The 27,749-nt window shown below is 36.7% G+C and overlaps 2 protein-coding genes across 3 annotated transcripts; one reads left to right on the top strand and one right to left on the bottom strand.

Moving 5' to 3' along the window:
- Positions 1-9,295: 9,295 nt before the first annotated feature.
- Positions 9,296-14,136, top strand: LOC124631816 (methionine aminopeptidase 1). Of its 2 annotated transcripts, XM_047166427.1 has the most exons (7): positions 9,296-9,475; positions 9,546-9,816; positions 10,114-10,285; positions 11,058-11,352; positions 11,728-11,864; positions 12,070-12,194; positions 12,850-14,136. In XM_047166427.1, the coding sequence occupies exons 1-6, from the start codon at positions 9,316-9,318 to the stop codon at positions 12,178-12,180; spliced, it is 1,146 nt and encodes a 381-aa protein (XP_047022383.1). In that variant the 5' UTR covers positions 9,296-9,315; the 3' UTR covers positions 12,181-12,194; positions 12,850-14,136. The 2 variants fall into 2 exon arrangements, with proteins under 2 accessions (XP_047022383.1, XP_047022382.1); XM_047166426.1 differs by lacking the exon at positions 12,850-14,136 and having other exon boundaries at positions 12,070-12,387.
- Positions 14,124-26,437, bottom strand: LOC124631815. The gene is made up of 8 exons (XM_047166425.1): positions 26,291-26,437; positions 19,109-19,305; positions 18,206-18,369; positions 17,415-17,506; positions 16,909-17,001; positions 16,584-16,727; positions 15,217-16,371; positions 14,124-14,949 (listed from the first exon to the last, which is right to left on the bottom strand). The coding sequence occupies exons 1-8, from the start codon at positions 26,294-26,296 to the stop codon at positions 14,737-14,739; spliced, it is 2,064 nt and encodes a 687-aa protein (XP_047022381.1). The 5' UTR covers positions 26,297-26,437; the 3' UTR covers positions 14,124-14,736.
- Positions 26,438-27,749: the final 1,312 nt, after the last annotated feature.

Below are 27,749 nucleotides of genomic sequence, written 5' to 3'. Positions count from 1 at the left end.
ATACATGTATAACCGTAGGAACTTCTCCAAAATCAAACGAAACGTAAAGCATTCTAAAATTCGTATCCTGGCCGCAATGACCAAGAAATGCCGTAGAAATAAAAGAAAAAATACAGGATACATGGTAGGTAACCTACGGTATCTCGCAGTCCGAAATCCGCACCCAGCTTTGAAGATTTTTTTTTTGCTCCCCATCATGGCTACCGGCGAAACTGATATTATTTTTTTTATTTTTTAAACGCTTGTAGGTACTTAAATTACTACGTAATATTATTTAAGACTGCTCTGTTTTAATTGAAAGTTTAAAATTATGTTATACGAATTTCAATTCAGTATGGAGTCATGTACTATGTAACCAGGAAACAAAAAGTAGTTTTAGGTCATTTGGAGACCAACCAAAAGTATATTTTGTGCATTATTACTATATTACATTGTGTAGAATTTTAGCATGCATACTATCCTCCATTCTTTTCGGTAACATTGTTACTAGCACCTAATTGTGATGTGAGTGTATTTATATTTTACGATTAAAAGATCTCACGAAAACCTTCTAGAAAGATACAGCCATAGAAATAATAGAAAGCACAAACATTTGTAGATTTACTTACATTCGTAGGTAGGTATAGAAAACGTACAAATCGATTGACAAACAGTCCAATAAAACAGCAGTCAGATTCCGTTATTACAAGGAACTGTCGTGAAAGGTCAGGGTGACGTCACGAGCGGCAGCCCCGGATTATCGGGATATAGGAATTCCAATAATATTTCACTTGCCGCCCACTGTCGAAATGTGCAAGTTCCAATATACCTACATTGATGGCAATCAAATTAAGTAGCTACTTATTTAAAAGAAAAACCTTGAAAATCATAAAAATATTAGGTACCTACGTACAAATGTTATCCAAATGTAAACGTTATCATTATTACGTACCTTTGTATTCAAATTAGTATAGAGTTTGGTTCAGAATCTTCTTGCGATAGGTATAAAAATGAAAACAAACCTTTTTTCAGTAGTATCCTCATACTAACATTATAGAAACCCGATATTGTTTTCGTAACCCTGTATTATAAGCCTACCTGGCTGCAAAAAAAAACTTTTGAATTTATGAAACCCACAGTAACATCAAAATAAGACCATTTGGCGATCCAAAGTGGACCTTTGCATTCAAACCTGGCTTTGACGTCCATTAATTAGTGCAACACCGCCCACCGGCTTTTAGATTTTCGATTAATGTTCTCCAAATCGGTGTACCAGTTGGCACGATTTCCGCATTCGAAAGTTATAGGCGAACTGACCGAAACAACTTGTGTATTTCAACCATGGAAAACAAAATGACTAGCGGAGGTGTCACAACAGAAAATCTCATAAGAAAGTAGCGCTCTAAAATGCGGTGTTCGGGACACGAGGAATGTTACTGGTTTCGCCCTCACACGCCTTCTTTGGACCAGTTTTTTTTTTGTAACACCAAGGATCGTGGACAGATGACTCAAAAAATCCGAACGCCTTGTTAGCTCACTCGTAATTGACCGTTTTGGTCATACCCACCGTATGTATTTAAGATGCGCCTGACCTACCTGCATTATGGCATCTCCACTCATTTTTCCTTATTCCGTGACTTCAGCCCATTATATGTTGGTATTTCGACATTTGGGATTAGTTGCCTTTAACAAACTAAATGTTGCTTTCATGGAAAGCCGTTACCGCAATGGCGAAGTGGTACATACATTTGATTAGTGACACAGTCAGAACATACAATAATTGGAAATGTTTGAGTCGCATGTTCGTTATGGAAAACGAACCTTAAGCCTTTTGCTCAACATTCGCTTTGACAGGCACCGTACCAATGAGACATTATTCGAACAACATTGATAAGCTTACCAGAGATCGACGGTACCTATTAATTCCGCATTCAATACACTTTAATCTCCATGGTTTACTTCTTATGACGTTAACATCAAACAAACATTCTAATGAAAAGCCATCAGCACAGTAAGCACGTCACTTCCACATTTCAGTGAAACGATATCAATCAATAGCTCCACTTGGAATTCCTCCAACCTGCAGCCATCGTAACGACTTATAAAGCATCCTACAGAATCACAATCCGCTCAGAAATTAGCATTCCCCCTTCGTCCCCAACGTATAAAATCCTAAACCAATAAAGTCTAAAATGGTACACGAATACGGTGACACAAACAGGCTTGGGAGATTGAATTTCTCTGGACCATTCGCCTGAACAAAACACTCAATTTGAGATCAAGCACTTTTTTATTGGGCCAATCTACCGCCTTAATTTGGAGTGTAAAGGAACTTGCGTTATTTAAAAACCAATTTTGGACGCCTTCATTTATTTCGTGATGGGTATAAACAATGTTTGCTTCGTGTGCTTTTCTATAATATAAATATGTGGACTTCAAGTTTTGCAACTTTATCAGTATGTGTGATGAAGTGATAAGTGTGTATTCACTGAGATCAAAATTTCTCAGGGTGATATGTAGAGATTGTAGAATATTTTTCAAAACTTTGATATACCTAATTGGTCCGAGCTTTAAAAGGTCTAAAATGAATACAAGTATACCCTCCGATATCAATAGGCTGCACAAAGCAGTAATCAATAAAAAGAGTGCTCAACAAAAGCCGATGCGATTCACCAACAACTCTGGATTACCGGACTATATTAATTTCTTGTGAACAATCTACAAGACTTAGAAATTGAATCGAAAGGGGATAAGATCAGTTTTTTTCATTACAAAGTGGGTGGGTTCCGCCTCGATCGAGGGAGATTAGAATTTAATAGGGTGTATTAAATTAATAGGGTGTATTAATTTTTGCGAAGGTAACACGATGGTTAAGGTTCGAAGATTTTAAGGAGATAATGTCGGAGGCTCGAGGAAAGGTTTTTACTTATGAATATTGCGATCAGTTTTTCGTTTGAGGAATTTATTGCGCTTTGATAATTTGTAAGTGGAGTATCGCTTAACGAAGCAGTTGTACGGTATTTTAGATTTCCATTAAATTTTACATTTCCTTAACTTTTTTATTATTCACAATTTACAACTGAATTTAAAAAGTCTATCGATTTCCTACGAATTCATTTTCAGATTATTGAATCCAGCGTATACATACTTTTACAATGTGTGTACTTATAAGATAAAGACCTTTCTATCAAATCTTTTCAAACAAAAAAAAACATAAGAACACATTCATTATTTCCATCTCAAAATACAAAGGTACCTTAAAACATCGACCTCATTACGTAGTGTCGAAAAAGGGTCCATTTTATCCTGCATGGAACACCATAATTTGTAGCATAAAGGTCACGCGCTTCGTAACGACCTCTTGGCTCAATGCCTATGAGCCGTGTAGCCATTACCTACTCATGTTATAGAGAAAAAAGAAACACATACATTATGACTCAACACTATTCCATTCTTGGGTTACGACCATGTCTTGAGCAATGTGCCTATTAGCGATTTTCAGCGATAACATTATTAGGCTAAGGAATAATTAATAGAATGTTATGCCTATAATTCTAGTCCAAAGATACATCTAAAAGTAAAACTACTTTTCTAATAATGTAGTGAAGTCTTTAAAAACAGTATACAAATCCCTTTATCAAAATCTGTGCAGTGGTTTTTTCAATTTCAACTAATAAATATTTTCGTAATTCATTTTCTGTTACTTTGTACTAAAACGTCTACAAACTTAAGCTTCATAAAAAATATCAGCTATCGAAAGATTATTATAACCTCGTCCAATTACTTCACCTAATTTAGGTTAAATTGTCCTCCCAAATTAATACCATAAATTAATAAACAACTCACAAACTAAAATAATATACAAACTACGAAAACTTAACAACGAAAAATACTCACCGATACAAAAGCACTGATCACGCGGGAACTTAGATCGCGTCTGGGCGGGCGGGCCCAGCGACAGGATCGGTGCGACCGAACGACGCGCTCCGACTGACCGCCCACCCCGCTACGAGCTACGCGCTACGAGATAGCTACGAGCGTAGACCTACACGCTTTTGTGTAGTTTTAGTTTTTTATTTTATTTTAGTGCAAATAAATATTTTGTTGCTAATGGCCCATTAAAATGGTTGTTGAATAATACGAAAATTATTTTTCACAAAACAAATGTTTTTATTCTATTTTAATTATGTATTGGTTTTATTTTACGTCTATATTTTTTATCATTTTGTAATTGCTTACATTAGCATTTTAACTAGCGACAAAGGTAAATATCACACTGTGTACAAATAGACTTACCAATTTCAATTTTCAACAGAATTCTTTATAAAATGTCTCTCTCATCTCCCCGGACGTTTTACTTATCATCACAATCAGCAACAAAATATTAAGGCCGTTGAATAAATAAACAGCAGTTTCACGGCGCCTTAGAAAAAGGACCTTTATTTGGGTCCCCCATTCACTGCCATCGGAGGTGAGAATATCATATTTTTTATCACCTCCAAGGCTATTGAAAATTTTATGCTGACTCCAATTTTAAGATGAAATTATTTTTATGTTTATGAAATAGAATATCAGCGATTCGAATCGTATCGTTAAAAATATTTTAGACTAAAGTTCTCAGGCGAAATGTTAGTAGGTACCTTCAATATTCTTTTCTTATTCATTGACAGAAACTATATACTATATACAATTTATTTTTATTTTATTTGGGAAAACAAACAATTGTAATTTATAGGTTGTAACTATACCTATCTTCTAATGATTGTCATTTTCTTCCTCGGAGTGAAAATAGAAATAGGTTCTCAAAACTTTAAGCCAACGCCGCAAAGAAAAGACAATTTACTTACATTCTCAACCACAAAATAAGATTTTAATATACCTAGCCTGCAAACGCTACCGCTACCTCTGAAACCCCGAACATTCAGCTGCATTTAACTAAATCCTCACAATTAACGAACTGAAGCGGACAACGCACTACAATCTCTTTCCCTCCAAAATGTCCAGGGATTAGCGGCAGAAGAAAACGGACTATAAATATTCCTAATCCCCTAGATTATACCTAAGTACATTTGTATTGTAATCTTCGCGATTTATATGGATAATAGTGTTTATTTCTGTCCTCGACCTTTCAGTAAATTCTACTGAATAAACATTCAGATTTGCATTAATTATTTTGTTGACGCTATTTTTATATTCATGAATAGTTTAAATTGAATAAAGCCTTGACCTTGATTGAATTTTTTAATGAAAATCTCTGCGTGCGCTACGTGGCCTTGTAAGCGCTTATTTCGATATTTGGATTAGAAGGACTACGTGAGCATTTTTTTATTACCTAAGCACATCAAATAAAATTTATTGTCTACTGCAATAAGGGTCAATTCACACTGAAAGAGCAGCGGCCGGCAGCGGCCGGCAGCGGCCGTAATTGCAAGGGATTGAGCGTGAGCGCGGCGGGCCGCGCGGCGCCGCGCAGCGCCGCATCGCGCCGCGCTCTTACATTTTCCGTGCTCTTACGGCCGCTGCCGGCCGCTGCTCTTTCAGTGTGAATTGACCCTAAGAAATAATAACTCCCTGGAATTTGTCTGAAAATAATAAAAACCACTTGTTAGATATTTTCTATCTAATAAAACCCAAAACTATTTTAACAAAGATTTAATTTGTCTTTGTTAAAATAGTTTAGTGGCTGTCCATCGCCCCTGCTTTGAGACATGCCATTAAAAACTAAAACGACAAAGCTATTAATTTTATCCCTCACCCGATTCTAATGACTAAATTGTATCGACGTTTTCTGCGAAAATTAAATTAATTTGGGTTCATTTGCCTCGCCTTTTAACAATTAATCGGCTTTATGCGTAATTCCAGGGTATAAATGAAAGTTGGCCGACAACCCGCTGAAACCTCAAGGGCGATTACTAAATTAATTTTGTATTAATGGCCGCTTACATCACCTCGTACAGAATATTAGGCTTTCTTTGTGTTTGTTTCTGTTTACTTGCTGGACCATCAAGATTTTAGTTTCAGAAACTGCGTTTTTTCTGGCACTCGTTTTGTGTGAATGTCAAATTTTCGGAAACTTAAGTAAGAAGGTATATCAAGAATTTTAGAGTGAGGGTGGTTCCAAACTACATACTTCTAGAAGTACAGACATAAGTGCCACTTCCTATACCTAATACCTTTTTAAGTCATTATTTAGAAATACAAATTGAGAACATGTACCTAAAACAAAATAATCATAGAAAATTCAATAGGTCCTCGTATTTGAAATAGCTTCCCTTGTCCCATACGTATAATTTCCCATAGAGATAGTTTCAAACTAACGTCGGACGCTATCTTCGGTTTCCACCTTGTTGACTGGTTTAAATATTTAAATATGCAAATCCCATACCATGTTTGTAAAGTTTATAGATACCTCATCATCCTCCGAGCCTTTTTCCCAATCATGTTGGGGTCGGCTTCCAGTCTAACCGGATTCAGCTGAGTACCAGTGCTTTACAAGAAGCGACTGCCTATCTGACCTCCTCAACCCAGTTACCCGGGCAACCCGATACCCCTTGGTTAGACTGGTGTCAGACTTACTGGCTTCTGACTACCCGTAACGACTGCCAAGGATGTTCAATGACAGCCGGGACCTACAGTTTAACGTGCCATCCGAAACACAGCCAATGGTGTCTAAGATATACTTAGAAAGTACATACAGACTTAGAAAAGTTGCATTGGTACTTGCCTGACCTGGGATCGAACCCGCGCCGTCATACTTGAGAGATTGGTCCTTTACCCACTAGGCCACCACGACTTTTTCTAGGCCACCACGACTTTTTCAAGTTTTTTTTGAAGTTTATAGATACCTACCAAACCGAAATATTTTTATAGTTTCTAGTCGATATGAGCTAACGCCTACCATATCTTCTTCTTCTCTGTCGATTCGCTCTTGGCAGAGCGGTCGTGGTCACGTTAAGCCGTCCACATTAGAGACGGACACAGCTTTTTTCACAATGTCCCGCCATCTCTCTCTGTTAGCAGACTCTCTGGTGCAGTCTGACACGCAGCTACCCACTGCGGATTTCACCTGATCGGCCCGGCGCATAGGTGATCGGCCGCGCGATCTGGTGCCCTCCACTTTTCCCTGTACAACTAGCCGCTCTATAGAGTTGTTATCGCGTCTAGAGACATGGCCAAAGTATTGTAGTATACCATATACTGGGTCACAAATCACAAAGCGTAAATTTTACGTCTATTTAGCAGCCACTTCTCGAAAATGACTGAAAAGGATTTGGATGAAAGCCTTTGTATTGAAGACATTTAATGTTATACCAGGTAGGTATATTTTTTTGTGGAGAATCATTAAATGACTCCCGCTGACTCAGACTCACTGACTAAAACTATGTTTCTTCTGGAGCCTTTTGTGTACAAAGGCCGCGGTAACTCTTTCGAACAATCCCGCAGCCCTGGCAGATAGATTAAATACTTAGACACATATTAATTTGAGGTGCCACATGTTTTTTATCATAATCACGACCACAAATAAAATACCCATTCAAACCTACTCGAAAAACGTTTCCACAACTTGATAGATAAAATTAACTTGCACATTGGACTTGGCAAGGCACTGTTGCCAGCAAATATTCTATCATGTCTCTCCCTTAGGAATCTGTTTGTTAGGGGTTGCGGTACTTGCGGCTAATCTGTGTGTGTGCACGCAATCGGGCTCATCTATTCGAGAGATGATAACTTAAGCGTGACTAATTATGGGGGTATGAGTATCGTGTGAACTGGCCCTTATTTTTGCCATCAAGTTCCTGAAAGTTACCTAGGTATCTTCTTGCAAATTAATTCTTCCAAATTGAAGTCAAAAAGTAGGCGCCATTGTATTATTTTCTGTACAACAACAAATCTCAAACTAATATTATTTATTCTTGAAACAAAAGTTTTCGGGCTAGGTAATGAACAATTTTTCCTTCATTACTTAAAAAGGTGGACGTTTTTCATGACTTCATGGTAGAAATTCAAATCTAAAGTCTTTGTATCTTACTAAAGACGTACCTAATCAACCGTGATTAAAACTTAGAGGTGGGCATCTACCTCATTACGAAGGCTGCATTACGGCCAACATTGGCCTAATTTAGAGGCGTAGGTAAGCTACTCTTTTACCCTCTTTAGAGTTCGTTAAACCTTTGTCGTGATAATACCGTGACCTGTGATAAATCATATAGGTACCTAGGCAGGTAAACTAGCCTCTAAAACACCTTAAATGAGGCCACTGAAACATTAAACTTTACCGAGAGGAAAAACGTTACAGCTCGTTCACTTTTTCCCAATGAAAACTTTTTATAGTACCTAAACTCTTTCAATCAAGTGTGGGACGTGGAACGCCAATAAAAATATTGCCAGTCCGACTGGAACTGGACAACGCTCTGGTCAGTGCTGGAAGAAAATAAACGATTTAAAAATAGAACATGTTGTTTATAAAAGCAAATAAACGTCAATCGGAACGCGTATTGGCTTCAAGATTTCATTGGGTACCAAAATAACTAAGTGATAAAATTATTTTTAATACCTATAACTTTTATAAATATTCTAATAAGTTTGTTTACATTTTACGCGGTTTTATGAAGAAAACTCGTGTTATAAATTGTGTTGTTTGAGTGCTAGTGTGCCATGGACAGTGCTCTTATCGTTTCCTCGTGGAATTATTTGTACCACCAGTCTAGGAACGCCTTCATACGTTCTTGGGATCTCCCCAACGGATGGCTGTATAATATCCGCAAACCATTCAGTAAGTATAATGTAATTTATTGAAATAAAACTTATTTGGTGTAATATTCAAATCGCTGTAAGTTTGAACGTACGTAAGTTCAGCAAAAACCCACCGATCGTAGATCAAGTCAAAGGCAGCCAGGACATTAAGGTAATAAGGATTTATTTGTCTCAGTACTACGTAGACACAGCAATTCCTATTTATTTGATAGAACTCTGATTTAGGGACAGGGTTCTTTTTGTTATTTAATTTAATAATAGGTAATTAAGTATTAGGTCATTTTACCAAGTAACAGCTTAGCTACATTTTACAGAATCTGATTAGAAGTCCAATGATGGTAGACGTGGAGTTGCCTGTAACAAAGGTTACAGTACCTTTTAATGAACCAGATCATAATCACGGTAATTTTATTGGATCCATGTAATTTTTTAAAGCGATCGTAATAGAAGAAAGATAATAATTTTATCGGTAATTTTGTCTTGTGGTACAAATTCCGAACGTAACTTATTTTAAATTTAGAAATTTTATGTTGATAACACTGCTTGCTAATGTCATGAGATAATGACAGTTGTTCCAAAAAAATGGCGGCGATTGGAATGTGTGAAACACCCGGCTGCAAATCTATTGCTCAATTGCAATGTCCGACATGCATAAAACTCGGAATACAAGGCTCGTTTTTCTGTAATCAGGACTGCTTCAAGAAATCTTGGAAGAATCACAAAATAATTCACTCGTTGGCGAGTAAGTGCGTTGTAGGTTATGTTACGGTGTTAGGTTACAAGTCGTTATGACAATGTGAATTTTGTTTTAGAGGGTGAGAGTACAGATGTGTCTAATGTGGAATATAACCCGTGGCCGTCTTTCACGTATACTGGCAAGCTGAGGCCGTTCCCGCCGGGGCCGAAGCGCACGGTCCCGCCGCACATTGGCCGTCCCGACTATGCTGATCACCCGACCGGCTTCCCCGCGTCTGAGAACGCTGCGAAGGGTTCCGGACAGATCAAAGTGCTGGATGATGAGGAGATCGAAGGCATGCGCGTCGCTTGTCGCCTCGGCAGGGAGGTGCTTGACGAGGCTGCCAGGTTTGTTTTCTATTTGAGATTGAAAATATAGCGTTTTGTATTTGTTTTGTCTGAATAACAGAAAATAACCGAATTCTGTGAAAGAGATATGATATTTATGCAGGTAAAGATTAACAGTATCACTGATACCGTCCCTGGACAATCAATTTCAAGTCATAGGAAACAAAATCTAGTATGTTAGATAGTAATTGTTTATTTACACATTCTGATTTCAAATAATATGTTACTGATGATATTAAACAACCCTTTCAAGTATTAAAAGCAAGTTTATAAGTAACAATTGCTTATTATTTACAGAGTATGTGATGTGGGAGTGACTACAGAGGAAATAGACCGCATTGTCCACGAGGCTTGCATTGAGCGGGAGTGCTACCCCAGTCCGCTGAACTATCACAACTTTCCCAACAGCTGTTGCACCTCCGTCAATGAGGTTATCTGCCATGGAATACCAGATCTACGTCCTCTGGAGGTTTGTTGACTGTTCTTGAATAAATATTACAATTTAAATGAAAGTACATCTCTGGTCAATTCAGACCTTTGAATGAACAATAATTGTAATAAGATCTCACATCTGTGTTTATGTTACTGTGTTAAGGAAAACATTACAATCATTACTTTAAGAACCCAATTTCTAGGAACACTGTATAAAAGAACATTGACCATTCTGCCCAAACTAGCTTCCGCCTGTGGCTTCGCCCGCTAGTATTTTGATAAAAAGTATCCTACGTTCATTCAATTCATTCAAACACACCAAGAATATGTGTACAAAGTTTCATGATAATCTGTTAAGTATTTTTTTGCATGAATGTGTAGCAAACAAACAGACTTTTGCATTTATAATATTAGTAGGATAATATCATTCATTATATCATCAGTTAAAAGACATTAACAAGTTCTAGAATGTCCAAATTGGGTACTTTACATTATTAAAATGTGTTATAAGTTGATTGACCTTATAACTTAGCAGGTTGACCTCTATTTGCTTTTATTGCAATTAACATTTATTTTTATTGCTAGTTATCATTGATGGAGTGCCTACTCATTTATTTAATGATAACTGTTTACTTATAATTTCTTTGCTATAAAAATTTTTATTTTATACTCTCACAACAAAAGATGGAATGGAACCTGGAATATAACTTTCAGTTTTATATTGATTATCTACTTTTCAATCTGATGTTTTATTATTATAATCTTAAGAACTCTTGTACATACATTTTAAATCTAACTCCAATTTACAGGATGGTGACATCTGCAATGTGGATGTAACAGTGTATCACCGAGAGTTCCACGGTGATCTGAATGAGACATTCTTGGTTGGTAACGTACCAGAATCAAGCAGGAAGCTTGTTCAAGTCACGTACGAGTGCTTAGCTAAAGCAATCGAGATTGTGAAGCCTGGAGAGAAGTACAGGGAAATTGGCAATGTTATTCAGAAGCATGCTCAAGCAAATGGACTGAGTGTTGTGCGGTCCTATTGCGGTCATGGTATACATAGGCTGTTCCACACTACACCCAATGTGCCCCATTATGCCAGTAAGTACAATTCTATTATCATGAACATTCAAAATTGGCACATATAGATCAAAATATTGCTGAAAAGAAGTTCCAACCAATACTTCTCATCATCATCCCACTAATGGGCACAGGCCTCCTCTCACAAAGAGAACAATTGAACAATAGTAACTTATTTAATTAGGTAGTATGTACATATATAAGTTTATTTCATACTAGCTCCCGCCCGCTGCTTCGCCCGCGCAGAGTTCGGTTATAACGCGTTTCCAAGAGAATTCTTCAAAAGTCCGGGATAAAAACTATCCTTTGTTCCTTCTCAAGGTCAACTCTATCGCTGTATATATAAGCAGCTATATAAAGCTTAATAATTAAAATAAACTTGTTGTATTATTTCAGAAAACAAAGCAATTGGCGTGATGAAGCCTGGACATTGCTTCACCATCGAGCCGATGATTAATGAGGGCGGGTGGCGTGATGAGCAGTGGCCTGACCACTGGACCGCCGTCACTGCTGACGGCAGCCGCTCTGCTCAGGTATTACTAGATACTATTTATCTAAACTATAGTATAATTATCACGAAATTCAATGGATCACAAGTAAACGCTTGTGATTCCTGCCTCTGGCGCAATGTAAAAAATTTGACGAGAACATATACTTTATACACCCATATATTTTATACACAGTATATTTACATTACAGTATATTTTAAGGTTAATAAGTAATTATTTATTTTTCCAGTTTGAACAAACTCTGCTGGTAACAGAGACGGGTTGTGACATCCTGACACAACGCTCAACTGGCAGGCCGTGGTTCATGGACCAACTCGAGAAACTCAACGCCAAATCTTAGGGACCACTACCCAGGTCAATAAACCCATTCAATTTTATGCCCCACTTAAGGCTCGGTTCAAAATAAATCAAGTAAATTTTGGTCTAAGAGATAAACATTACTTTTCTGAGTAAAGACTGCTGTAGTTACTGTTAAATTGAATAACATCTTTGATATAAAATGTTTTGATAGTACATCTAAAATGCAAAATATAATTATGTTGACCAACCAACTCAAATTATTCTAGACGTACAAATAAGTATTACTACGATCGTTTTCATGCATTTGTATAGCAACATTTTCATAAATATGTCATTGATATAGAATGATAGAAAATAATATAGTGCTGAGTTTTTTAAATAGCCTACAGAATAAGTAGACTATAGTTCGGCCATTCAGAGAATGCGTTCCTGACACGTCGCGATTGAACTGACGACGTAACTTTGCAATGGCGTTGCAGTTACGATAAAAATATTTTTGCTGGTTGTTTACCGTTTTAACAATTGAGGAGCATTAAAACAACATTATTATATCAATAATCAATGAATGTTATAATTCAGTCAGTTCAATCGCGACGTGTCAGGAACGCATTCTCTGAATGGCCGAACTATAGATTGTAATCCAGTCAGTCTATGTGTAAAATACTGTACTGTGCAATATTGACAACTTAACCTTGGATGCATATTGTAGAGCTGCGTCTACGCTAGGAGAGCCGAGCCCGAGCGGAGCACGCGCCGAACACAATTCGTCTACTGCGGACCAACTTACAAGCCTCTAACGAGCGCGCAAGAGCATTTCGTTCGTGCTCGGCGGCGTTCCGCCTGTTGTCGGTTTTTGACGAACACAAAGGGATTTGCTAACAGTGATCGTTGTAGGTTCGTTGTACGTCCACACTTGACGCCGCGAACGACAAGCCGAGAACGACTCCGCTTGTGCTTCGTTCGTGCTCGGTTCGTCTAGCGTAGACCTTAGGATAGTAAAAATAAATTGAAACAACTTTAGGTGGACTTTGCATGAACTTGTCTCAGAGTTTGAGACATGGTATATATATGTATTTACAGCTTTAATTTGGAATGAGGATAATTAATTATTACACTCACTAGTGCTCCTAAATAATTGGATTTACTTTGTCCAACTGACCGGCCATTTCGGCTTTTTCACTTATCTGAAATCGAGTGAACAAGGTTCACTTTTATACTATTTTAAATATGTGCAAATTGGCCTATGACTGAAATTCGAAAAGTGCACTTAATGTACATTTCAGGGTCATTTTATAATGATTTTGCACTATTCATGTCTCAAATGCTAAGACTGTCCATTGTAAAATGCAAGTATTTTTTGTAAGTTATTTGTACAGATTTTTGGCAATTATTTCAACTATGTTTTATTTGTAAGCTATTCATGTTTAGCATAACTTGCTACGATTGGTTTTACCTAGACTATGTAGGTACATTTATGAATTAACTCTCTATTTTAAAGAGGAATATGAAATGCTAATTGTATTCTAAAAGATTTGAATTGTGTCAGGTAGTACTCAAAATTAATTTTATAGAATAGACATACTGTATAAACATTTAACATATTAAAATGTGTTGAAGATCACCAATATTCAAACTCAATGCAAATATTATGCTGTAGCCAATTTACGAATTTAATGTAATTTGTGAATGGCACACGTAGGCGCTTGCACATGTGGTGAGCGCCTGAGTCTAAAAATAAACTCGACCCAAGATTGCAAGTGAATCGTCGTAATGGTAAAAAATACCACTAATTAAGGTTGCTTCTCAATTTTATTTAGATTTCATAATATGCAATTATTTGCATAAATTTTATAGTTTTTATCTTGGTGTACAATGGTTAAGACCAGAAGTGGACGAGAATCGTCGTTAAACCAAATTTACAATAATGTTTATGAGAAATGGAATTTTGTAAATTGTAATAGCGATAAATGATACAATAAAGAAAACTGTAAAGTTACATTGTTTTAATTTGAATAACAATTTGGCATTTATATAAATAAATAACAATTATTCTTACCTTACTTAACTTTTAAATAAATGGTTGATTTTATCACTTCTTCGCTTTTCTTTGATTGTTATTGTTAAAGAACTGATAAAATGGCCATTTTTTACTTACAATTAATTACAATCTACTTACTAGTAAGTATTACTTTACTCAAACAAAAATGCATATTTACATGAGTTTACACAATATGAATTATTTCATCTAAAAATAATTTGAGCTCATTTTTATGAATTTAAATAAATAATTTGAATACTGTTTGTTGACAGTAGGTAGTTAGTAATAAATAAATGTATATTTAGTGCTAGTTCTTGTCAACTTCGTATACTTCGAATGTGTATTTATCACCAAAAAATATTTTTATTTGGGCATTATGAGAAATGAGAATTTGCTCTTTGAAAACAACGCTAATATTACAATAGCTATTTTTTATTTTTTACTATTTTCTCAAATGCACCAATATTGCTATCTTCTATTACTTCAAAATTATTTTGCATGAGCTACCTATTATTAAAATTCGAACTTCTCAACAAAAAAAAATTAAAAAAATCTAAACTACAAGTCTTCATAATCTTCGAAGAAAGGTTCGTAGTAATCATTTCGTTCTCTGAGCTTGAGTCCGAATTGCGTCACCTGGTTGGTGTCGAAGCCTTGGGTTTTGTCAACCGACTTCACAGTCGACGACTTCCAGTTGTCAACGGTTTCTTTTCTGGTTACTGCGTCTTTTACTTGTTTGAGACTCGAAAGTTTTGATACCACTGCGTCTTTCTGAAAGTGCAAAAGATGGAGTTGTGTGTATTTAACATTGTGTATTATTTATTTTATGTAATTGTATAAAAAGTAACTCAATAACTTTATTGCGTCCCATACTGTAAGTAGAGTCATTCATTGTCATGTCAAGAGTAAGTTCATTTTTAAAATGATAAAAAAAAGTAAGGTACCTGTAGTGAATGTCTCTAGAATTATCATTGTTAAAGTTTAGAATTGTGTTCTAACTAAAGTTTTTCTGTTGTAGTTTTATCTAAGTTCACTTACCAGATTTGGATTGTCAACATAACTGGCGTATATCCTCAAAATTGGCTCTCCCGTCTTGTCATCAAATGTTAATTTGCTCTTTGGGGGAATTTTTGCTTTTACCACAGTTACTTTTGGCAGCGTATTCGCTGAACTGGCAATATTTTTTGCATCAGTATTCACTGCAAACAGTCTGATAGGTGCCCTTCGAGAAATCATACTAGCCTTCTCTTTGTTGAAATCGTGATCCTCTGTAATAGTAGCTTCGACAATTTGTCCTGCATACACGGCTCCTTCTTTATTTACTTTGGTTGGATTATCATCTGCCCTAACTAAAGTGTACGCCACGTTCACAGAATCTGTTGATTTTGAGAATGGAACCCCTAAAAGTGGTTTCAATTCAGTTTTGTTCTCAGTTTTTTCATCATTTTGTACAAAGTATTGTTGCAAATCTGGGCTGTTAGTTGTACTGGTAACATTTTCGGGAGCTTTATAGACTGGGGATTGTTCTTCTTGAGCTAGTGCTGCAGCCGCTCGGACTTCATTTAGAGCGGAGTAGAATCCGTTTGCTATAACACTGCCTACACTCTGACCGATCTGTGCATAATAAATGGGAGTTGTATTCTGTTCCGCATTGCTTTCGATGATGTATTTCACAGTCGTTGTGGGTGGTTGTGTTTCAGTTGCTACTAGTTCTACTGTTATATTTTCTGGCACTGAAGGTGGTGTTTCTGCCACTTGTTTTACTGTCGTATTGGGTGCAACAAACGCCTGAGGAACTAGTGTAACTACAGAACTTTCTTGTACCTCTCTCTGCACTACCGTCTTCGGCTCATTACGTTGTGGCACTGATGGCGCGTCCAATTGTTCGTTTTCAAGGAGTATCATTTGTGGTTGTAGTTCTTGTTGGTGAATAACTTGCGTGTGCACCACTTGAGGGTGAAACATTTGCGGATGTACAACTTGTGCGTGGATCTGTGAAGCTTCGGGCTGTATGTGCGTTTGGCTTGGCGTTTCGGCTGCATAAGGAATGAATTCCACTGAAGGGAAACGCTGAAGCAGTTGGGTTTGAAGTTTCTGCAGGAACATCGGATTTTGCTGGTATAAAGCGTTTGGTGGTATGAATAAGCCTTCAGCTCCTGTGTTTATCAAGTCTTGCTGTGTTGGCAAAGCGCTCTGTAAAGTATTTCATACTTGTTAATAGAAATTGATATATCCGCTACGTATTAAAAATAGTTGCATGATGTGATGCAGTAATGCACTCGAAGAATTTTTATGATAATAAATCACAGAATGGACGGCTAGAACAGTTAATTTAATTAATGTCATAAAAGTGATCATAAAAAAGAGGAATTAAAAGAAAATAGGTTTGTAGATTGTTAGTTTACCTGCAGCGGATATTGGTGCTGCACGGCTTTGTGTTGTATGGCCTGGTGCTGATTGATGCTGATGGCAGGCAGGGAGTATTCTGCCGCCAGTTGTAGGGCCGCGCCGTTTCGTATCAGCGTCTGCAGCTCCGGGGTTGTGAAGGACTGTAAACGGTTTCATTTTAGTCGATAATTTGTCATACATCGGTCTTCATCATCACTAGTCATCTCTTAAAAGAATTTTTGAATGCAGATGTATAAATAAATGACTTTTATTCTAACTATTATATCTTGATAAATTTTGTTATTGTTCATGAATTTTATTCAGTTTTGTTGAAAGACTCACTTGTGTTTTTGAGAATCCTATGGGCGATTCGATTTTGGCGACGCTGTATTCAGGCTCCGGATATTTTTCTGTTACTTCGTATGTTGGTCTAGGCTGAAATGATACATTACTATGATAATTCTGATTGAGTTTCACACGGGACTGTCGATGTAGAAAGCTGTGTCCCAATTTTCTAAAAAATTGTCTTATAAATAGCAATTTTGACCATAAATAAATTACTGTTTAATGAAGTGTACATAAGTAGTGTCTACTTTTAACGGAAATTTCCAATTTGGAAGCTTTCGGGCATGTCCATCGTAACGGATCATAAGGTTCTGTTCCCTAAATACTCGGATAGGATGCTACAGGTCAGATTACTTTTATACCTGCGACTTTATCAAAAAAACCGCAAAAGTAAGCGATGATAAAATTATTGTAGGTCTGTAACTAATGTATTATTCAATCATTTGCCAAGTAGGTTCTTTTAAAGAAAACAATATGAGTAGACCTAATAAAAAGTAACTCACCTGTTCGGAGACAGGGTTATCTGAAGTCTCGATGACCACAATCGGCTTCTCTGACAGGCTGAGGTTGGGTGCTGGTATGGTGTGAATCGCACCTGATAGTCACACGGCCTGAACTAAAATACTTTCGACCACAGCCGACGTTACGTCACAAAATCTCCAATATTCAGTAGAATTCACCCTACTGAACATGCGTATAAACTTCATGGATATCTTTAACTACTAACGTCAGGGTGAAATAGGGGTAAGAGAAAGCGGCTGTTATTTAGGGGTTCGGGAGATCTTATGACGCAAACATCCAGCTGTGGACGTTTGGAAATTAGTTTTGTGCGTTCAGTGCACAAAGTGTTAAAGCAACCCTTGCAGTCCTTTTAGTTAATTTATCTACTGGAGGTTACTATTTATTATCGTGATAGAGAATATATGCCGTATTCCAAAAATATACCTCAACCAATTGAACCTATATGTATAATTACAGTTTTCCAAATAAAAAAGCTACTACCTAACTAAACGCAAAAATGCCTGTCCTTCAAGTAGGTACTATCACCACATCTGATTGAAACAAGAAACTATAATATAGGGCCCCTAACTGAAATGTCATAAGCTAAACCACAGCATTCTAGACAACCTGTCTCACCTACATACAAAATCTCCAGCAATCAATTTTACCATTTCCACCGGAAAACAATTTCAGAAGAGTATCGTTAAACCCAAGCCAGCAAGCAACCATCCAATCCATTTATTTAACAAAACAAAATATGTGCGTGCAGTGCAGTGCACGTTAGCTAGTCAACCTGTACCACCGTCAGTGTGCACCACCGGGGCCGAGGAAGCTGCCTTCACGAACTCGTACTCCGGGGTGACTGGGGCCAGGGGCGGGAGACGACCCGTCGTCTTCCAGGGCCCACTCGCGAACATGTTGCGTGTCGCTGATGGAGCTAGATGCTTTACGGCAAACCTGCAAGTTTTTAAAGGTGTTTCTGTACAATTGGGGTGTTGATATTGGTTTGTTATTTATCTTTATTTCACAAAGCTAAGTATCTTATAAGCTAAGCCCCACAAAACAGTTGCAATGTGACTGTGGGGTTTACAGGGGTTTTGATCTTGAAGATTTCTTATGTCAATAGAATTCTTCTCATGTTATGCAGCTAGTTGTGAAAACATCTATATTTAAATATAGGCACTAAAACTGTATTTACTCTATAGTACCCAGTAAGCACAGCACGTATCTACTTATTAATTTAACCTTTATGAAAAGATCGCCGTAATTACACAGCCTATAAACATTTGTTAATTCTGTGTTTGCATAATTACTGACTGCTTTCGAAAACCTTAGCTTTCTAAGTCAGACTTAATAGTAGGATAGGGAGATTAATAATAATAGAAACGCCGAGACCACGGACGGTGTTTTAACGATTAGACATAGCTGGTCCTGGACCTGGATATAGTCCGCTTCTAACCGATCCTTTTGTAAATTAATGCAATTAAAGTTGTTACAGCCTTTTTTATCGTCCCACTGCTGGGCACAGGCCTCCTCTCACACGGAGAAGAATTGAGCGTTAAAAGCAATTAAAGTACTGTTGTCTTAAATAATGTCAATAGTCTGAGTTCGTTAAATAAGTAGGTAGGCATACTTACGTACCTAAATACTCGGATTGTCTTACAACTTGTAGATGAGATATGAAAGTGTAGCTCACCTTTGAGGGGACTTTCTATAAAGTACATAGGGGGCCCTGTGCGAGGCGGCCTGCACTAGCCTGGTGTGTCCCCAGGGTCGCTGCAGGTTCAGCCCGGGCCGGAACGGCGTGGGGGCCCGCAGCCGGTTTACAGACGACATGCGGCTGATGTACACCGCGTGTGTCAGGGAGCACAGCGCCAGGTAGACTATGTAGAACTGTGTGAAATAAAAGGTTGGTTCTATTTAGTTTGATTCAGAAAATAGTGGCCAGAATTCGCACATATGGTAAACTTGCAACTATGGAGTTGCTTTAATAGAGTATTTTGCTTCGAAAATCTGTTGAATCATCGTATGGCATATACCTTGCATTCGTATAATTTAAATACTTATATTTTGTGTTGTGCACTACTATTATTTTTACTATTTCATCCTGGCGTTTCCTTCTGCGGCAAAAGAAACGCCGACAATACGGTGCCACACACGTAAGTATATAAATATACGCAATTACTCAGTAACACGGCGACATTCCGTATATGTAAGGCACCGGGGAAAGATGTCCGGCCACTAGCCGGTTATTTACAAGACGTGAAAATTGTTCCCAGTAAACGTTTGCGGTAAGTAGCAGCTTGCAATACGAGGTACGGTTAAATGAAAGAAATGCCGTGAGCAAAACATGATACAAATAGATATTAGACTTGTTTAAAAGATGCATTCAATCCTGCTAGGATAACAGGATTGTCAAGAATACGTTTTGATTTCCTTAAGAGTTCCAGTTGGGGAAGGTGGATGCAAAGAAAGGGGACAACCAAAGAAACAAAGGATGGATTGCGTGAAAGTCGACATAGCTAGAAAGAATATTACTTGTGAGATGACGGCATATAGAAGACTGGAAGAAGATAGCATGCTGCGCCGACCTCAAATAAAATTGGGATAAGGGAAGAAGGTTTATAATTCATTAAGAGTTCCAGGTCTCAAGGAAATAATACACGAATACACTCGCCTATAGGTCTTAGTATGTAGTTTTTGAGTCGTCATAGTCGGTGCACAGGGTCCACCGACCTGACTTCTAGTACATAGATAGATATTAGTTACTTACGACATGAAATGAAGGGTTGTCAAAATATTCAAGTTTCCCAGCTATAATATATGCAATCAGTATGCTCATAGTTTATCAACGTGCTCACATGCTTGCGCTCCGTGCACAAATGTTTGCAGTGAAACTGTCACGGCTGGATGCGCGCGAAAACGACTCATATTTATATTTTAACATGAGGTAGAAACATTCAAGACTATATGAATGGCTATCTATAGAAATCACAGATATTGGTATGGAACCTCTTGTCTGGCGTATATATCTGTTTCCAAAACACAAGGGTTACATATCATCGGTCTAGCATTTCCTCAATGATGTTGGGGGTCGCTATAGTCTAACTAACTTACTACCAGTGTTTACATGGAGAAATTGGCCATCTGATCTCCTAACCCGGGCAATCCAATACCCCTCGGTAAGACTGGTTATCAGACTTCCTGTCTGGAGCCATTAGAGGTAGGTGGCATATCCATCTACCTATTATACCCAACTTTTGATGTAGGTGGGTATCAGTGAAACTCCATCCCGTTCACCCGATCTCCGTACTTACAATCACAGAGGTATTTTAATTAATTCCATAAATCCTGTGCACCTCAGGTCAATATCATATTATTAATGGGTATTTATTCAGATAGTTTTGAAGTACCTAAAATATGAGCAGTAAAAACTGCCTAGATAGGTACCTGTCCATATCGCATCATCTATTTCATTTTATAGACCGAAGTACTTAACGTAAATGCCATGAAAGTTAATAGTTTTATTATAAGATAGGTTTTTCAGAAAAACGCTTGAGCTTGCATGACCAGAAATTATAAGAAAATTCACGAATAATTGCAGTTTTATTGATTTCAAACTGCCCAATCTTTAAAATCTTGAAATTCATTACTTTTTTCACTAAAACATTGTCTAAATGAGCATCAACAAACTCTTTATTGCAATGATTAGCATCCATTTAACCGAACAGTGCATTAACATCTATAATTAGCACTGAAACTAACTAACGACGACATTAGGAATCCGGCAAACGAGTGGAGCGAACGAAAAACGACTATTATTCATTATTCTCTTAGGAAAATTCGCGTGAAACCGTCCTCATGCGTAACAACACGCAATTTGTGTTCGCCACGACATGTTAATAAAGTTTTGTTAGTTATTGCATTTTTAGTGCCTTAAAATGCTAATTTCCCTATTCACAAATCATAGTTTAGGAATATAGAGTAATAAACTAAAACACACGAACACGCAGCAAGGACCATCTTCCGGAAAGAAAATGTTCTTTATAGTCTAAGACGCCGCCTTATACTTAGTAATAAGACATTCGTTCTAGCTATTCGTGACACATAGGTGACATGCAGCAGTATTAACTTTGTGTCATATATTTAATTAAGGTGATGTGCTAAACTTCCTTTACAGTAGGAACTTCCTAAAAAAATAAATACTTACGCTAACTAAAGTTTACAAAGTTACATTACATTCTATCAGTGTGTGATGCGATTAACGATGCCAAAATCTTTCATGGTGTATTTAACTTCTTAAAGAAATGGGTTATATCTAAACAAGTTCTAAACCGAGAGAGTAACAATAGATAATAATGGATTTGTAAGTCTATTAAATCTATACATGCTCCAATAGGTGCTAGAAGCTTTTCCAAAATGAACAGTTATAGCGGTTCAGGAAGTCAGCCTGCTGTAAGACCGGTCGCAGCTACATTGTTGTAACGTCTAGAGCCTATCAGTAGGAAGGGCAATGAGCCCTAATAGATTTATTTCAACGACTAAGCATTTGAAAGCTATGTTGAAACGGGAATTGATGTAATGAATGGATGGACCAGAACGTGAATAATATGTATATCTACTTACACTATGTTTGTTTCTGATCAAGACTGATACAGTAAAAAAATGGCAGAAACTATCAAGAATTTTGTAGGAAAAGTTCCTAAAACCCTTTCTTCTAACTACCTGTACAAGGTATTACGAAACAAAAATCCCATTTATATTTTCAACTGACTGTCCAAAAAGATGGAGATTCTCAATTCGTCGGGATCTTTTTTTTAAAACATATGTAGGTATGTTCACCGATTACTCACTAATCCTGTTTTGTCTTTGACTTTCAGTTTTACGCCTCAAATGTCAAGATCTCAAGGAACCCGTGGCGGCCAGAGCAGCTTCCTATCATTACGATAACATAATGCGAGCTTGCGACTTTCCCAATCTATCATTTTGTTTCGTCGCTTTCTCGATAATGGCTAAATTGCACGTTTTGTAAAAAAACTTATAGATTTATGTTGGTTGTTTGTTGGAACAACTATCGAGTGGTAAACACTGTCTACTTCCTTGATATTTAATTGAAAGGTATGGCAAGTGTTCCTGTTAAGTATAATCAAACTAATAGCTACGGGTACAACCTAAGCTTTAACAGTCTGACTGTTAGGTCTAGCCGTTAACTTCCACGTTAACTTAAAATTTGATTGATTGAGACTTGATGATTTTAAAGTTCTTAGCAAGCTAGTGTTATTTCGACAAATTTAATTTGAAATCAATTGAACAAACTGGAGTTCCAACAATGTATCAAGTAGACTGACGATTCCTTGGTCTCTAAGATGATTATTATTCTTTATTCGGCTCATAGATGGTAGAACCTCAATTACATATGGTAAATATTCAAGAATATAATTCTAGTAGCTTCTATAATAAGAACAATTACCCATGTGCTGGCTCTTGGCGTGCAGTAAATAAAGCAGCACGGTAACGGTAGCCACAGTCTAATAGCCACGAGCCCGCTACATCAGAGAAAAGGCACAAGTTTAGTATTATCATTATGTTCTATGTAAATATTGGTTTGTACTATGTCACAATAATTGGTTTAGTCTAAGAATGACTGATTCGCGAAATGTCTACATGGTCTATAATTGACCAATTCTTGAAATGACTGATTCTACAAATGACTGATTCTATAAAAGACCGATTCTATAAATGACCGATTCTTCAAATGACTGATTTATCAATTCTATGAATGTGTGTGAATATCGTAAATAAAATGCTATGTAAAGGTTTGCAAATCATATATTTCAAGTAGTTTCAAAAAATAACTTGTATAATGCCACGTACTACATTTTGTAAGTAACGCAAAAGTAAACATTTATTCGGTTTCTTTTCATAAAATCAAGTTATCAAAAAGTCCAATCAAAAAGTCAAATATGCGGTTATAATGTCACGTTAGCTCAAAAGTAAACATTTATGGCCTTACTACAAAAACTTTAACCCCTGTTTTACACTTGTCTAATAAAAAAAACTTTTAAACGTCAGTTTATGCCTTGTCTAAAAAAATGTCAAATTATGACGTTGACATGCGGTTCATTTTGCAGCCAAAATTTTATTAGACAAGTGTAAGACAGGGTTTAAAGTATTTGTAGTAAGGCCCTTATTCTTTTTATTTTTAAAAAATCAACAGTTATCAAAAAGTCATTAAATCAATTATCAAAAAATCAACAATTATAAAAAATAAGAAATAAATCACTTAGGAATATGTAGTTGAATATAAATCATTATAACCACATATTTTACTTTTTAATTGGACTTTTTGATAACTGTTGATTTTATGAAAAGAAACCGAATAAATGTTTACTTTTGCGTTACAAAATGTAGTACGTGGCATTATACAAGTTATTTTTTGAAACTACTTGAAATATATGATTTGCAAACCCTTACATAGCATTTTATTTACGATATTCACACACATTCATAGAATTGATAAATCAGTCATTTGAAGAATCGGTCATTTATAGAATCGGTCTTTTATAGAATCAGTCATTTTAAGAATTGGTCAATTATAGACCATGTAGTCATTTCGCGAATCAGTCATTCTTAGACTAAACCCAATAATTATTACCATTTACGAGTAAAGTTAGTAGTAGTAGTTAGTAGGTCCAAAGTTTGATCCGGCTCACAAAATAGTACGGAGATGAATGGTAGTGCGCAAGTTAAAACGATCAAATCTCCGACCGGAGTTGTGTTGCAGTCCCGATTACATAAAAAAAAATGACAGCCAGGCCGACAATCGGTCGACAGTTTAGCCTGCAGTGTACGGGAGCACTAATGGTTATTATTTAGTCAAGAAACTTTATTTTTCCGTCACACTTTTCTCTCGAGTCATCATCACGAGATACGAACTATCTATTACAGAAATCAGCAGATCTACATTGAAACAAGTAAATAGTCGGTAATCTAGGTAGGTAGGTATATATGCCAATCCGTAATTGTATGTATATCTATGCATTTAGAAGTGCTGATACTTCCAACAAATTATGAGAATCCTTTTAGTTTTAAATATGAAATTATTTGAATGGATTGACTATCAATTGCACCGGTTTATTTTATCCCCACGATAAGCCATATGCAAGTCAGATATTACCGCCGTTTTGTGGTGTACCACAGCCGCAGCATTTATTTTGTCGAGGATAACAGTGTTCCAGAAAATCCACAAACTTGTGTAATATTTGTATGGTATTTACAAGCAGGTAAATGGTTATCCCATTACATGGGAAAATGATAATGTCATTTATCTCGCCTTTCGCTCAATTAGCTTTAAGCTCACGCGTAATTTTCTAATTATCTCAGTATATCCTCTAGGTCAGTGATATTAAACAAGATTGAGTGTCGAGACCTAATAAATAATTGAACAACGCAATCACAGTTTATGACACTACTCGACTTTAATATTCGATTTGATAGTAAGAAAGCAGTTACTTATGCATTTATTGGATTTTATCATCAATAAATCTAGACAGGATTTTGTCTTACAACCTTCGGTAAAAGGGCCCATACTGATTGTGTACAAGTAACTATTAATTCGGCTCATAGAGGGCAAGTGTATGAGTCAGTAACTTTATCTAAAACCGAACATCCTGAAAAGATCCTCCATAGTGATCAGAGTTGTAATTAGATACCAATTAGTTTTCCGGCTTTTTTACCACATAGAAAACTAGCCTCGACCCTTTGTTTTTGCTCCACTCAAACACATAATGGCATCATTGATTTAAGTAAAAAAGTAAAAGTAACAGAATCAATAATATCTTTAGTTTTAATGCGTGGATGACACTATTGCGAGTGCCATTACCGGCTGATGTGAAATCTAGTCCGGTTGGTCAAGCCTTGGCTAGTTCTTTCTAACGCATGCGCTAAACTGTTACGCGTAAGAGCAGATTATTGCTATCATGTATCTGTAGCTTGATGAGAAAGATTGCGGTAATCAGAGCTCTTAGTGTGAGATAGCTCGTAATTAGCTGTGAGTTACTGAGAAGGTACAGTAATCAGCCTACCACTATTATCTACTAGTTTAGAGTAGGTGTGATTAGGTACCTACGCTAGTGTTAATAAAGTTCTTGAAAATTATTTCATTACAATAAACGTAAAGTGCTGATTTACATAATCTGTCCCGAGCTTAAACTTTAAAATGAAAACATAGAAATGTCAAGCAATTTTGATACTTAAACAAGTGATGGTTGGCTGTAAAAGAACCCAATTACTGTCTGTATTCCTTGTTTATTTATTTATAAGTGTGCTATAAAGAATAATAAAAGGATTATACTTTATCTATCGGAACTATAATATACTTCTGCTATGAATATGACGCCTTTACAAAACCGCGGCAAAGCGCGCGTGCCTACAAACTAGTCTAGTACTCCACAAGGCCACGCTCCGGCCTTGGTAATGAACCAACCGATCCTGCTGACAGATACATGCTAATGCAGTTTCTCTCCGATACTCATCGCGGATAATTGACACATTGCAATAGCAGCGGGCTTACTAGCAAAACTGTATTAATTAGGGAAAATTATTCATTGATACTGGATTATTGGATTAAATTGCTATATTGAACGCAATTTGCTTCTGAGCTTAATTTATGCGAACACTTTAAATTAAATATCTGATATAAAGAAGCTGTTATTAAGGGAAAATGGGAATCATTATGGAACTGAGAAATGTTTAGTTTTTTAATCACCATCAAAGTTTGAATCATTGGAATTGACCATATATCAATTCCAATGATTAACTTTTATAACTGGGTAAAGTTAAAAAATGAAATTATGAAGTAGCATCTGGTAATACAAACCTTCATCGTGTCACAAATCACACAAAACACTTCGGTCCAAGCACAGAGAGTTTACCAAAGAGTTCACAATACGTTCTCACTAAGAAGACGAAGCCACTATGAACTGGCAACACTGGACGAGTGTTGCTACAACAGCACTGGTCTGCAGACGGTAGGTTGTGGGGCGCGAAATAGGTCACCTGATCGCTTTATACCAACCCCCACTAGCGAGGCCGCTTGCTAGCTTGTGCAGTTATCAATACATGGTCGGCGTGATTCTACCACATAACATTTCCTTCATCATAGGGGTAGAAATAGCTTGGATAGTTTTAAGCCTGGCGAAAACCGCTTTGTAACTTTTGGCCAAATATTTGCTAGTTAACAGCAGGTCACTTAAACAATCTACACAACGTAGGATATATCTACAACATATAGGTACTTATCTACTACATAATTCTTCATGAGGCAACATGTAGTGAGGTCACTTTAGGCGTCAGTTAAACCTGCTATACCCTCGCTGGCTATTCTTTATTATAGGGTCACTGCACTCGTTGCCTTTTTCCTATTTATTTTCTTGAAACAAGTACAAAAGAAAACAGTTTCACTATCGCCATAAAACTTAAGACAGACGATGAATTATGATCCTTGATAACTACCAATGTTCAATATATCTTACAACAGTTAATTGTAGTCTGTGTAACTTGTGTCAAAATTAAGAAGATTATCATGCGATGCCACGATACGTTTGCATAAAAAAATTCAAGTAACATTATCTGATCAATTATTTCAAAGTTAATTAATAAACGTTTGCAGTAAACAATGTGCGTATTATGAATAGGAGTACATTAGGCGAGTTTTAACAAATTATATCATCCATGCATTAGAGAGCGCAGTTTTTCATCGGCGCGCGAGTCACCGACTCTTGCGCACGCCACTGGAAATCGTCGCCGATGACCGGTGACTGCGATGCAGTATTTTCACACTAGTTTTTACTTTTGTTGCGAATAGGTTGTTTTGGTTTGTAACAGGTAGTCGAGCTCGATAAGTATGTTTTATATTTTCTCGTAAATAATATTTTGCAGATAATTGAAGAACTTGTTTAATAGGTACTTTAGTAGATTAATTAGAACCTTTGCAGACAAATACATGACTCTTAGTAACATATTCTGTAAAAGCTTATATAACCGGAAGAACAAACCGCAACCACAAACATGAACTGAAGAGTTTAGTGAATTTGACATTTCTTAGCAGTTCGTCTTCCGTAATAAGGTATTAACCATTAACAATTTATTGATTTATATACAATATCAATGTCTTTACACCGTTAGTTAGGTATCTGAAAAACGTTTTGGATAAAAACAAAATGAATTGAATGCATAATGAATATTGGCACCAGTTGTATAAGGAAATACTATTAGAATGTACCTATCGTAAGTAATAAATGCTTCCTTTCCTAAGACAACTTTAACAACTTCCGCGC

This window comes from Helicoverpa zea, chromosome 7, assembly GCF_022581195.2.
Source record: "Helicoverpa zea isolate HzStark_Cry1AcR chromosome 7, ilHelZeax1.1, whole genome shotgun sequence".
NCBI lineage: Eukaryota > Metazoa > Arthropoda > Insecta > Lepidoptera > Noctuidae > Helicoverpa > Helicoverpa zea.
The sequence above is the reverse complement of the archived record's forward strand: the minus strand, read 5'-3'. Positions and strand labels throughout refer to the sequence as shown.

Excerpts from the sequence above, each read along its gene's own strand:
- LOC124631816 (XM_047166427.1), top strand. The coding sequence starts at position 9,316 with ATGGCGGCGATTGGAATGTGTGAAACACCCGGCTGCAAATCTATTGCT. Across the intron at positions 9,476-9,545 it reads AATAATTCACTCGTTGGCGA|AGGGTGAGAGTACAGATGTG; the intron begins GTAAGTGCGTTG and ends ATTTTGTTTTAG. Across the intron at positions 10,286-11,057 it reads CAGATCTACGTCCTCTGGAG|GATGGTGACATCTGCAATGT; the intron begins GTTTGTTGACTG and ends TCCAATTTACAG.
- LOC124631815 (XM_047166425.1), bottom strand. Across the intron at positions 18,370-19,108 it reads TATAGAAAGTCCCCTCAAAG|GTTTGCCGTAAAGCATCTAG; the intron begins GTGAGCTACACT and ends AAAAACTTGCAG. Across the intron at positions 16,372-16,583 it reads AGCACCAATATCCGCTGCAG|AGCGCTTTGCCAACACAGCA; the intron begins GTAAACTAACAA and ends AATACTTTACAG.